The sequence below is a fragment of the Pelodiscus sinensis genome, chromosome 18 (genome assembly GCF_052426305.1).
Source record: "Pelodiscus sinensis isolate ZL-2025 chromosome 18, ASM5242630v1, whole genome shotgun sequence".
Lineage (NCBI taxonomy): Eukaryota > Metazoa > Chordata > Testudines > Trionychidae > Pelodiscus > Pelodiscus sinensis.
In genome coordinates this window covers 21,838,943-21,852,344 of record NC_143069.1, presented here as the reverse complement: position 1 = coordinate 21,852,344, position 13,402 = coordinate 21,838,943, and the positions used below count along the sequence as shown (strand labels likewise).

The 13,402-nt window shown below is 58.5% G+C and overlaps 1 protein-coding gene across 1 annotated transcript in view; it reads left to right on the top strand.

Moving 5' to 3' along the window:
• The first annotated feature begins 2,777 nt into the window (after nt 1–2,777).
• LOC142823387 (uncharacterized) overlaps nt 2,778–13,402 on the top strand; it is a 210,140-nt gene continuing 199,515 nt past the window's right edge. The window contains exon 1 of the mRNA XM_089770022.1: nt 2,778–3,060. Within this exon, the coding sequence (XP_089626148.1) occupies nt 2,946–3,060 (115 nt within the window). The 5' untranslated portion in view covers nt 2,778–2,945. The remainder of the gene's footprint in view (nt 3,061–13,402) is intronic.

Sequence of the window (13,402 nt, the reverse complement as noted above, 5' to 3'; positions counted from 1 at the left end):
TCCAGCTGCGGATCAGGGAATTGGAAGTAGAGGACCGAGAGAAGGAGCGCCAGGACCGAGAGAGGGAGCGCCAAGATCGAGAGAGGCAGCGGCAGCATGAGCTGGCCATGGCAGAGCGGAGAACCGGCGGGGCACCGGCTGCGCCAAGTGCGGATGGGCCCCAGGGTCCCAGGACTGCCAGATGCTTGGAGAGGCCCGTGGTGGCCCAATTGAAGGACATGGGTGACATAGACGGGTTCCTCAGTACCTTTGAGAGGGCCTGTGGACTGCAACGGGTTCCCCCAGCTGACTGGCTGCAGGAGCTCATCCCCGCACTGAGCCAGGAGGCGGCCGGAGTGCTCAGTCAGCTGGAGGACCTACAGCCAGGGGATTACAACCGAGTCAAGGAGGCCCTGCTGCACAAGTTCGGGCTGACACCCGAGATGTACAGGAAGAAGTTCCGGGGGGTACAGAAAGGGCCACGGGAGACCTATGTGGACCTGGCCTCCCGCCTGGCGCAATACTGCCGCAAGTGGGTGTCTGGAGTCGGAGCCCAGACCGCAGAGGAGCTGCTCAAGCTGGTCATGATGGAGCAGTTCTATGAAGCGTGCCCACCCAAACTGAGGCTGTGGCTCAAGGACCGGAGACCAGAGAACCCCCAGGAGGCCGGGAGACTGGCGGATGAGTTCACGGAGAGCCGGTCCGGGTGTGAACGGGAGTCCCGGAGAGAGAGGGAACCGCGCAGAGACCGGATCTCGGCTGAGCGACGGAGGGAGTCAACTACGGGGCGAGACCAAGGAACAGGTCGTCTGCGCCCCAGAGAACCAGCCAGGGCCTGGACAGAGACAGCCCAAAGCCTAACTTGCCAGCGCTGTGGGCAAAAAGGCCACAAGAGGGCTCAGTGCACCAGGTCCCAGGACCGGGGACTTTCCAGGGTTAACTGGCTGGGGCGGGAGGAAGGGCAGGCTGCCCCAGAGGCAGGGGCTGGCAGGCAAACCTCAGCTCAGAGAGAGGGGAAGGATGCTCAGTGCACCTCCCCTGGGAGGTCTGATTCTCAGGAGGCGGATTTCTCCGTGTACCGGGTGGGGGCAGGACGGCCCCTGCGGAGCGAGTGCCTCATACCCCTGGAGGTGGATGGTAGGAAGGTGACGGGCTTCTGGGACACGGGGGCGGAGGTGACTCTGGCCCGATCCGACATAGTGGCCCCGGAGCGGATACTACCCCACGCGCAGCTGACCCTGAAGGGCATAGACGGGTCCCCGTTTAAGGTGCCTGTAGCCCGGGTGCATCTGAAATGGGGGGCGAAGGAAGGCCTCAAGGAAGTGGGGGTGCACCCGCACTTGCCCACCGAGGTGCTGATGGGGAATGACCTAGAGGAGTGACCCCATGAATCCCAGCGGGCTCTAGTCACTACCTGGAGCCAGAGCCAGCGGGGGGCTGACAACGTGGGTCCAGGGAAGGACTCCTGGCAGCATCCTCAGGGTCCCATCCCAGTGGACACGGGGTCCAGCCAGGCTGGGACTCCGGACCTAGGCAGAGGTGGGGGACAGGTCCCGATCCCTGCCTCAGCAGCTGAATTCCAGGCTGAGGTGCAGGCAGACCCCTCCTTGCAGAGGCTGAGGGACCAGGCTGGCCTCCATGCAGCTCAGCCCCGGGGGAGAGGTGGCCAGGAGAGATTCCTGCGGGAGCGTGGGCTCTTGTTCCGTGAGTGGCTCCCCCCCAGGAAGGCGAGGGCATGGAGGGTAGAGCGGCAGCTGGTCGTCCCCCGAAAGTATCGCCTCAAGCTGCTGTATTTGGCCCACGATTCCCCCGTTGGGGGCCACCGGGGGATCCGGAGCACCCGGCTGAGGCTGCTCCAGCACTTCTATTGGCCGGGAATCTTTACAGCCGTGCAGCGGTACTGCCGGTCCTGTGACTCCTGCCAGAGGGGCGGGAAGGCCCAAGACAGTAGGAAAGCGGCTTGGGGGTCTCTACCCCAGATAGACCCTCTGGGCTTGCTGAGAGAGTTATGGGAGGGGAAGTCCTCCCTGGATGGAGCATCGGGGGTGGAAGCCGCCCTGGCTGTCCAGAGAAGGCTCGCTGGGCTCATGGCCCCGGCCCGAGAGACCCTGGCCAGAGATCAAGGCCAGTGGAAGGGTGGGTGTGACCCCCGAGGACAGGCCCGTACCAGTCGCCCTGGAGCGGGGCGGCAAGTGGACAGAGGGAAGCCAATTCATGTGGGGCCTCGCCACGGCCGGCCCGAGTCAAGGGGAGCACCCATGTCCCCAGGGCGGGTTCCCACGCAGAGGACCCGAACTTCCCTAGGTCACGAGCGGAGTGACCCTGCTCAGTTCGCTCTCGGAGGGGGGAGAACTGTGACGTAGTGGGGGTACCTGGCTGGTTTCTATGCTGCTGGCTCTGGGGTAACCCCCACTGGCTGTCGTGGGGACCACGACCCAGCAAAACAGGATGAGTCACTATGCAAACCAGTGGCCAGACACCCCCCATGGAGAGGAACAAAGGAAGGTGGAATGCTGCCTTGGCTGGGGGGCAGGGCTGGAAGTTAGGGAGTTGGTTGCTGGCTGTCGGAGGGCATGGAGGAGAGCCTAGGAGAAGGGGCTGGAGTTTAGGGGCCCAGTCTCCCCCATCTCAAGGGGGCCTGAGGCATCCTAGCCCAGTTCCTGTGACCAGACTACATCTGTGCTGCGCTGTGCTGGAGGAGCAATAAACCACCCTCAATTCCACTGGCTGGTGCAGTCTGTTTGTGCCATTTCGGGGTGCAGGAGACGGGGAACCCCCAACGCGCCGTCACAGAGGGGTCTCAGCAATGAGAGGCCTGTCACACACCCTGCCCCCTTGGGTGCCTGCCCCATCTCCCCCACCTCCCAGCCTGTGACCGTCACACCGAGCTCAGCCTGCCTCTCTCGCTAGGGCCATCGCCTGCACTAGTGCCTGGCTACGCTGCCCCGCAACCTCTGCTGTGGGGCATGGGGTTTCCTGGGCACTGCCTGCTCCCAGCTGGACGCCCCCGTGGCAGGAGTTCAGCTGCCTGCTCTGGAGCTGGGTACACAAGGATCCCCATCCTGCTGGCCTGGCTGTGGGGTGAGTGGCCTTTTCCCTTTGCTCTGGCTTTGAGTAGCCCCGTGGGCAACCTGCTCTCCTCCATCCCCACCCATCAGGCACAGCATAGCTGTGTCCTGGGAGCCGGGACTCCTGGGTGCATTGCTGCTGGGGCCAGGAGAGTGGGGGCGATGGTTTGGGGAGGGTCTTACCAGGGTTTATCTAGCTGCATGTACGATTTTACAGCACAATAAGTTTAGCTTTTGTTTAATGTCTGTCAGTGACTCCTGGAGGTGTTTCCCAGCCACCCTGGGCTGGTTTCTTTGGGAACACGGGGCATCGGGCTGGGAGGACACGTCATACAATCCCTGTCACACGCTTACCAAGCGCCATCTTCACGCGCGTGAGGCTGTTCTCCCCTCCCCCGTTAGGAGGCTGGTCCCGACCCCCCTTCTCATTTCCAGCCTAACGTGATTCCTGGCTAGTTTATCCCCAGTAGCTCTTGTGCCAACACTGTCCTTTGGCTTCACTGGTTCCTCTCCCTCCCCGGGGTTCCCTGATGGGGTCCTACAGAGCAGTCAGCTCCCCGCTCAGCCTGCGCTGTGCCAGCCAAACCCGCCCTGCTGTGCTTGGTGCTGTGCACCACACGGCCAGGGAGAGCTTTTGCCCTGCTGTGCTCACAACCAGCCATGACACGTGCTGTCCCCAGACACAGCCCTTCTCCGGCTCTGGCCATCACTGGGGGACAAGGACACGTTACCATCCCAAATCGCAGCTCCCTCTCAGCCCCCACTGGCATTTCCAGAGGGCTGGCCAGCCGCTCTGTGGGCCCACACAGACCCGCCGGCCCCGTCGCTGGGGCTGAAAGCAGAGCTCGTCGCTGAGAACATTTGCAGATGACACAACCGGGGAGTGTAAATACGGAACGGGACAGGTCACGGATTCAGCGCAAGCTGGGCACTTTGTAAACTGGTGCAAGCAAACAATCTGTGTTTTAACAGAGATACGAGCAACTGTGCACAGCTAGAAACCAAGCCCACGGGGCTGACGAGCGGCCCGCAGCCCCCTTGGCCTAGGAGTCTCTGGCTCTGAACCTTTCCCTCGGCCCCTGTGCGGGGTGCGCGGGCTGGGCAGGGTCTGCGGAGCCCAGAGACTCTCGCAAGGCTGCAGAAAAGAGGCAGCACAGTGAGAGTGGGGCCCGCGGATGTAGCCAGGAATAGTGGGGGGATGGGCCAGGCTTGGTGAGGGGCGTGGGTCATGGGGTGCTGAGGAGAGCGGGTGAGGGTTGGTGAGGGGGCATATGTCAGTGAATGGGGGCGAGGCAGTGGGGCAGGAGGGCCCGGGCCAGTCAGGAGGTGGGGTGAGGGGAGGGGTTCAGTGAGGAGGGTGGGGAAAGGGTTCGTGGGGGGTGAGCCAGGATCAGTGAGGCGTGTGTAGCGAGGGTTAGTGAGAGGTGTGAGGTAAAGGTCAGCGACGCGGAGGGGGAGCCAGGGTCAGTGGGGGTGGGCCGAGGGTTGGTGAGGGGCCAGGGTCCCACTGTGATATAGCAACAGGCCCAGCTGGACAGGGCCCTGCAGAGGGAGCGAACCCAACAGCAGAGACGGGGTTGCCAGGGGCTGGAGGATCAGGGCCGTGCTGTGTGGGAGCAGGAGACAGGCAGAGACCCCGCAAGGGGGAGCAAGTGGGCAGCAGGGCGGGCTGAGCTGTCCCAGAAACATCCCCCCACACGCTGCCTTGAGACCCGCCGTGCAGGGAGCTGTGACTGCCCCGGCCTTGGGGGCGTCCAGCAGCCCCTGAGCCAGGCAGATGACTGCAACTGGCTCTGCAGAGGTTTGCCTGGTCCTGTCCTGGGGAAGGGCCCTGTGTTAGCCGTGTACGGCCTGGACAAAGGCAGCCCCACCTCACAGCAGGCCGGAGCTCAGAGGAGGAAGGGTTTTTCTTTTCTCGGTTTCTTTCCTTTTCCATTGACTCTTGGCTACAGGGGCTGAGCACCCACTGACTGGTGAGTACTCGGCTGGGGCAGTCACCAGGCATTCATCAGCGTGGGCAATCACCAGCATTCACCTTCCAAACCAGGCTCTGTTGGGGGGGAGATGTGAGGCTAGTGCAAAAAGAGAAAAGAGGCGGGAGGCTGCTGAGATAATTGGTATGGAGAGAGCAGGTGAGTGAGGGGAAGGGACACAGGAGATAAGTGAGTGTTACTGAGATCAGCTCTCCACTGTGCCCCCTCCCAACAGAGGTGGGAAAGCATCAAGGGAAGCCATAACCCAGTGGATGAAATATCACCTCAGCACACCCCCTTCTGGGGTGAGCAACCACAGCACCGAATTTCAGCATCCCAGAGAAGAGAGTGTGACTGCTGAAGGTGTGTTGGTTTGTATAGAACCGCAGAGACGCAGGACTGGAAGGGACCTTGGGAGAGCATCTCGTCCAGTTCTCTGCACACATGGCAGGACTAGGTATTATCGAAACCTTTCCTGACAAGCGTTTCTCTAACCCACTCTAAAAAGTCTTCAGTGAGGGAGATTCCTCAACCACGCTAGCTCCCTAGGCAATTTATTCCTGTGTTGAATTGAATTTCATCCTGTTTACTTCAGACCGTTACTCCCGTTAGCCCAGATCATTTTGACTTTTAATCTTGTCCTCCAAAGCACAAAGCACTGCAACATGTACATTCAGAGTCAATCATTCAGTATGTTTCCCATGCAGGTATCAGCTAGAGTGTGACGATTGCTTTAGCATGTTTTAAAATCTTTCAGCTGCTTAGTGCACCCTTAAACTTGCTAACAAATTCTCACCCCTTGCCAGGTTGTTCCAGGCAGAGAGAAATCTGTTGTGTTTGTGTTGGCGTTTTGTGTGTGCTCTTCTTTACATGTCAGATGTGGATAAAAGCACAACCCCAGATAGCCCCGCCCATGTTACTGATTGGAAAGCTGTCCAGTAGCCAGGCAGGAGCGCTGCAGCTCACAGACGCCGACATGTGGACAGCAGCTGGGGAGGGGGTGCTGTGTGGTGAGGGGACAAGGTGATCTGGAAGCCCCTTTGCCATAGTCTACAGTGTTCAGGTTCGGCCTTCGGGATGCAGGAGCAGCTGTGAGGTCCCTCAAGAGGGAGGATAGCTGGTAACAGGGCAGTAGCCCAATCCCAGAGTGTTCTCGGGGCCCCGTAGGCAAGGCCCTGCTGGTGTAGCCTCTCTAGGTAAATTGGGGCAAGAAATCTCCTGGAGTTACTAGTGTCCCTCCGCTTCCCCAGCCTGCTTCTCTGTGTAGCGGATAGTGAGGGGTGGGCTGCTTCCTGTCCCCCCAAGATAACTTAGGGTGGGGTAGGGTCCCATTTTGCAATACCCCGCCCCTAGTGCCATTACAGTATGTCAGTGTAGCCCAGGGGTGTCCAGCTTAAACCTGAGAAGGAGCCAGAATGTACCAGCGCCCATTGCCAAAGAGCTACAGTTCTATGTCACCAGCCCTGATCAGCTCCCCAAACAGCTCTCACCACATCCCGCCCACTGGCAGCCCCACCGGTCAGCGCCTCCTTCTCCTTTTCCTCCTGCCCACTGGGATCCGCTCTCGCTCAGTGGGAGACACTGGAGGGGAGAAGCGTGGGTGTGACAGGCTCAGTCGGAAGTGGCAGGATCCTGGGGGGAAAGGGCCTAGGGCAGAGCTGGGGTTGAACAGCGAGCACCCTCCGGCTCAGTGGAAAGTTGGCACCTGTAGCTCCAGCCCTGGATTTGGTACCTATGCAAGGAGCCTCATATTAACTTCTGAAAAGCCGCATGTGGCTCTGGAGGTTTAACTTTTTTATCTTATTTGGCATCTTTGTGTCTGGTCCCTTTCCTTTGGAGAGCAATTCTTTTCCAAAGTTGGACTGGTTGATTTAGTTGGGTCGGTCCTGCTCTGGGCAGGGGGTTAGACTCGATGACTCCTGAGGTCTTGTCCAGCCCTAGGATTCTAGGATTCTGAATTGTCTTCCCATCAGGAGCTGTGCTGGACTGTTTTCAGCAGCTGCTATGGGTGTGGCTCTGTAACTGAGAAGAGCAAGGAATGGATCTTCCTGCTATCGGGTTTTCTTGGCTCCCTATACAGCTCCTTCAGCCTCTCCATTTGCTTGGGGTAATGTGGGGAGCTTGGGATAACAGTTTGTTCGGAATGACAAATGCTGCTGCAGTGAACTGTGGTCCATTGTCTGTCACTGGTTGCTCTGGAATACCAAGTGAGCAAAAATGCACTTCAGTGTCTTGATAACACCGCAATGTGCCTTTCAATTACATTGTCTCTATACACCCGGAAAAATAATCCATGGTGACCAGGTAATGAAGGACTCTGAATTTCCCTAAATCTGCAGCTAGTCTCTTCAAGGTCTCTCTGGTGGGAACGTTTGTGCGCTATATAGTTCAGTATTGTCTCTTATGTTGAGTTGTACTGGATCCCCTTTCAAAAGCCCAGGGTCCTAAGAACATAAGAATGGCCATACTAGAGCAGAGCAATGCTCCTTCTAGCCCTGTATCCATTCTGTTTTCCATTGGAGTCAATGCCAGGTGCTTCAGAGGGAATGAACAGATCAGGCAATCATCAAGTGATCCATCCCCTGTTATCCACTCCCAGCTTCTGGCAAAAAGAGTCTAGGGACACTTCAGAGCATGGTGTTACATCCCTTCCCATCCTAGCTCATAGACCCGTCCTCTATGAATTTCTCTAGTTCTTTTTTGAACCCTGTTATAGTTTTGGTCTTTACAATATCACCTAGTAAGGAGTTCCATAGGCTAAGACTAGAGCTTTGCATTGAGAGTGAATGTGATCAAAGAACCACAGACAACCAGCGACCTTCTGAGCTGCAGTGTGGCAGCCAAGATGGGCCTGGTGAGAAAGGCAGAAGAACTTGCTGGAAGATTTTTTGATATAACACTTATTTCTGTGGTGAACTCGCACAGGCAGGTCAGATAAGTCCAGGGCTAGTTACAGCTGTTTTAGGTGACTTCTACTCTGGGAGGGACTGGAGGGCTACATCTAGGCTGCAGCACTTTTCCGGGATACCGGCGTATCCCGGAAATCAATGCCATGTCCAAGGAGCGTCTGCTTTTTCAGAAAAAAATTCAAAAAAGCAGACGTGCTCTTTTGCCATCCCTGTAAACCTCGTTTTACGCGGAAGAGGGATGTGTCAAAAGAGGACTTTTTTTCCAAAATATGGCACCATGTAGACATGCCAAATTTTGGAAAAGCCTCTTTTAACAGTAAAGCGGAAAAAGATACACAATTTGCGTACTGCAAATGGTGTTTCTTTTTCCGATTTATCTTTGCAGTGTAGACCTAGCAAAGTGTAGATTTTAAGTCCCATCTGAAATGCCAGAGACATCAGCTCTGGAGTCAATTTTATAGAGAATTGTCTTGCCATTAGCATTCAGTTTCATTCTCCAGACATGCTCTCTGTGATCACAGGTGACGGATCCCACAAACAATGGCTCTTGGTTGTTTGCGATGAGTCAGATCCCTACCTGCTCTGGTGCTGTACACAGCTGCAAAATGCCCATAATTCATGTAAATATTATACCATGTGCCTCTGGCTGGACAGGCTGAATTTTTCCCTTCTGCATATAGGCTGGGATTTGTCCCTCTTAATCTGAGTGGTCTCTCTCCTGGTCTCAGGGGGGGTCTTACCCCAATACGTTCTAACACACAAGTGTCTGTTTATGGCTTCTGTCATGGTCATGAGGGATGACCAGCAGCCTGGGAACTAAGGAGTTAACTATGTCCCTATACCTAGCCAGGTAGCATTCAGCCAATAGAAATGCAGGTAGGGATTTCAAACTGAGACAAAGGGATTTTGGGGGTTTCCCTCCTTTGTCTCTGGGCCGGTTTGCTCTAGAATACTGAGGGAGACAGAAGACATGTCTCTCTCCAAGAAAAAGACTCTTCAGAATGTGTCAGAAGGGTAAAGTTTAGATAAATCTGGGTATGTCTACGCTACAGCACTATTTCGAATTCACTTATTTCGAATTAGTTAATTCGAATTATGCTCATTCGAAATAACACATCTAGACAAAAAAACTAATTCGAAATAGAATTTTTCTAAATAGCACGTCCACACTGAGTGGACCCTGAATTGAAGGTAAGGCTGGCCGGAACCAGTGCCAGCAGGGCATCAGGGTCGGACTTAGTGTATGGGGCTGTTGCCTCAGGCTAGCCGAGGTCTGTGATTAAAGGGACCTGACTCCCATCCTGGACAGACAGTTCTCAGGTTTCTCCGCTTGCTGGTCCACCTCGCTAAGTGCTCTGCTTGCCCTCACTCGGGACACCACGGCACGCTGCAACATGGAACCAGACCTGCCCCCGGGGACTCTGCTGCGTCTCGTGGACACGTTGCTGGCAGCCTGGCTGCACTGTCTGCAGGCTGCCATCCGGGAGGACCATCGAGGGGATGTCAGGATCCAGGGGGCCCTGCGGAAGCGCTTCCACCCTGAGGAGCGCTAACAGTCTCCCCGGTCTGCCCCACCGGGGGCTTGTGCCCCACTCCTCCCTCTCATCCTTCCACTTACCCTTCCCTAGCCCCCCCTTCCTGATGTCAAATAAAAGACACGTATTTTCAAAAATAACAACTCCCTTTATTTAACACAACTGGGGAGGGGAAATGAAACTCTGGGGAGACGGAGGCGGGAGAGGGCAGGAAGAGGGTGGGAGAGGGGAGGGGGAAAACTGGGAGGAGGGAGCTGGAAGGGGGAAGAAGGGGAAGGAGAAGGTCAGGGCTCAGGGGTGGGGGTCTCGCCGGGCCAACCGCCTCCCAGCATGGCGGGGGAGGAGGCCTCGGCGTCCCCGGGGAGATGGGGAGGAGGGTGCAGAGGTTGAGGTGGGGGGGTGGACATTGAGGATGAGGGTGTGGAGGTTGAGGAGGAAGAGGTGGGAGGGGGGCAGGAGTGGGAGGAGGAACCGTAGCGGTGGGGGGCAGCAGGTGCAGGACCGGCGCGGAGCAGCATGCTCTGCAGCAGGGCCTGCAGGTTAGCGTTTATGGCTCGGTCCTCAGCCAGCTGCTCCCGGCGGAGCTGCAGGTCTTCCCGCGTCCAGGCCTCAATGGTGTGGTGCAGGGCTCTCAGGACCCCCAGGTGCTGGTCCCAGTACTCCTGCCAGGTGTGGGAGCGCCCTGCACAAGCAGCTGGTGCAGCTGTAGAGAAAGAAGAGAAGTGGTCAGTTCTCCCTGGGGACGCAGTGGACGATGCCCAGCCCGCCCCTGCGACGGGAGGGCACCCGTGCCCTGCACTGTCAGAACCGATGTGCTTGCACAGAGGCCATGGTCAGGATGTCTGGCTCTCCCCGGGATTGGGAGCTGCCCCAAGACTGCACCCATGCCCCTGTGCCGTGTATAGTGTGGCCGGGGCGGGGGGGGGGAGATGTCCCCTGACTCTGTGTAGAAGGGGCCTGTGAAGGGAGAGCATCCTGCAGGGTCCCGCCCCGGGGTCGGGAACGTGTCAGGTCTCTTCACACACGCATGTGCCTATTGGGCCACGGCCCCTGGGTGGCAGGGCATGTGCTCGCATGTGCACAGGTGGCTGCGTGATCTGTGGGAGGCATGGCCCACGCGCGCGGTCCCTGGTCTCCCTCCCGCCTCCCCCCCCGGGCAGGGGACAGTGCTGGCACTTACCTGGTATGGCCTCCCTGGACGACCCTGCCGACTCCAGTGCCGGGACAGCTGGTGGTGGCCCCTCTGCTGTGCCCAGGTCGGGGCCCTCTGGCCCCAGGTCGCTGTCTCCCAGGCTGGCACAGACCGCCCCGCCCCCCAGGAGTCGGTCGAGGGCGGGGAAGTAGGGGCAGGTGGCAGCCCCTGCGGCGCCGCCCCTGGTGGCCCTGGCGTACGCCTGCCGCAGCTGTTTGACCTTCACGTGCACCTGCTCCGGGGTGCGCCTGTGGCCTTTCCTGGCCATGGCGGCCGCTATGCGCCTGTAGACGGCCGCGTTCCTCCGCCTAGAGCGGAGACCATGGAGGTTGGGGGGCTGCCCCCAAACCTCAATGAGGTCCATGACCTCCACACTAGTCCAGCAGGGTGCGCGCTGTCTAAGGCCCCTGGCTGGCTCCTGGGCAGGGGAGAGCTGGCTGCTCCAGGCTGCCATTGTGTGGCCACTGGCTGAGGGTCTGCAGCTGCTGGCAGGCCTGGCTCTCGCACGTGCCCAGTGGCAAGTCTACCCCTGTAAGGGCCCCAGGGCTGGGGAGGGGAGAGGAGTTTTCCTGGTTTGGCCCTTTAAGGCGCTCCAGGGCAGTGGTGGATTCTCCGCGTGTCGATGGGTCTAGTGCAGGCCCAGAGGCCTCGCTGGGATGCGCTAGGGCAAAATCCAGGGCCGGGACCGGACAGGAACCCGTGAGAGGCAGCGGGGCGGGTGGGAGGCTCTAACTCTTGCTCCTGGGCCAGGAAGTCCAGTGCTGGGTGACACCAAGGCCACGTCTGCACGGCAGGCATTTTGCACAAGAACAAGTGTTCCTGAGCAGCAGCTTGTGGCGCGTCTACACTCTATGTGTGTTCTTGCGCAAGTAAATTTGCAGTAAAGCATCAGAGAACAGGGCTTCTTGCACAAGAGTTATTCCTCTCCCCACGATGACTAAGCCCCCTTTGTGCAAGAGCTGTTGTGCAAGAAGGCAGCGTGGACGGGCACCAGGGGCTTCTTCAGCAAGACACTTTTCTGGCTAAAATGGCCAGCAGAGCTTTCTTGCGCAAGAGAGCGTTCACACTGCCATGGACGCTCTTGTGCAAAAGCCCATGGCAGGGTGGAGGCGCTCTTGCACGAGACCTTTGGCGCAAGAACTCCGGCGTGAAACAGTTCTCGTGCAAGAAGCCTGCAGTGTAGGGCAGGGAGCAGCCTATGGGGCTACTGGAGCCGCTGGCTGCAGGGTGCCCAGTGAGGGAGGGGGAGGGACCCCTAGGAATGGCTCCAACTTCCCAATGGCCAGAGGCAGGACATTTGCCTGGCAGGGTGAGGTGGGGGCAGTGACCTCACAGGGGCTTTGGGCAGCCCTCAGCACATAAGGCTGTTGGGATTTTGTGGTTCCCAGAGAGTCAGGAGCTGGGCAGAATCAAGGGTCTTCAATTCAATTCAATACTTTATTCAATGTGCACAAAGGGAAGGCCCCTGGCACTAAAATCAGCCAGAGCCCCTCGAGCCGAGAGCCCCTCCCCTTGCTGTTTTATAGCACATGGTTACAGGTTACATAACACAAACTTCTAAACCAATCCGATTCAACCTTTCCGTATATGGCTTTGTTTGTCACATGCTTGTGCTTCTCCACCCCACATGTTGAGTTCACCCCCCTCCCCTTGGCCTTTTCCAGGCTGTTGCTAGGGTGGAGCCACAGCATGCGTCTTTCTGCACAGCTACTTTCCAAAGCACGTTCTGTTTAAAATGAACACATGCAAACCCTTCAAGGCAACGGGCAGGTGGGGAGGTGGTGACCTCACAGAGGGACCCACGTCTCAGGCTGATAAAAGCGGGGGGCGGGCCCAGGGGACTTTGGAGACCCCCGGTTGCTTTAGCTCTGGTGCGTCTCCTCCTCACGGTTCCTTCGCGTTCTGTGAGTTCCACATCCCGACACCTTTGTGACGAAGGTAAGAGCCCCCAGGGGTTGGATCCCGCCCGGGGCCGGCTGGGTTCCAGGCAGGCCCAGCCCTCGGTCAAGGGCCAGAAGGTGATTCCTCACCTGGGCTGCGTCCTTAGCGCCACTGGGGCTTTCTCCTGGTTGGTTTCCCTTTTCCTCCATCCCCCCACATTTCTGCTCTGTTCTTGCCTCTCCTGTGACCTCCCCCTGCTGCCCCCCCCCCCAGCTTGTGACCCAACAGACTAGCTGAAGGACGGGGGGTGGTTTGCAGGAGCCGTGGGGTGGGGGATGCAGCCCCCATTGTGGGGACTGGGGAGGTGGGGCTGGAACAAGTCTATGCCGGTGTCTTTGGGGAGAACGCTCCACCCCCCACACCTTAGACTATCCCCTGATTGGCCGAGCAGGGGCTGTTGATGGGCAAGAGACTCAGGTCCTTGCAGTGCCTGTGCAAGACCGAGCCAATAAGCAAGGGGCCATTTGGGGGCTGGGGGCAGTCGCTCTGGGGAGCTGGAACCCCTGGATTTCGCTCTTCAGGCTGCGCCCCAAGCTCCCCTTTGCTCCCCTCATTTGCAGCATGGCCAAACGCGTCCAGCTGTGGTTCAGGAAAGCCTTGAAGATGGCCCCAGGGCCGGTGGGGAGCAGCTCCTCCGTCCCCGCGGGCGGGGAAGCTGAATCCCACCAGCTCGGGGCGACTCGCCCACCGGCCAGGCCCCCCCGGACCTGGCTCCAGAGGCGGCTGGGCAGGCGGGACCCAGCCCAGCGGGGGAGCCAGGTAGGGTGGCTCCTGGACCTCCTCTGTGGAGAGAAACACCTGCCCC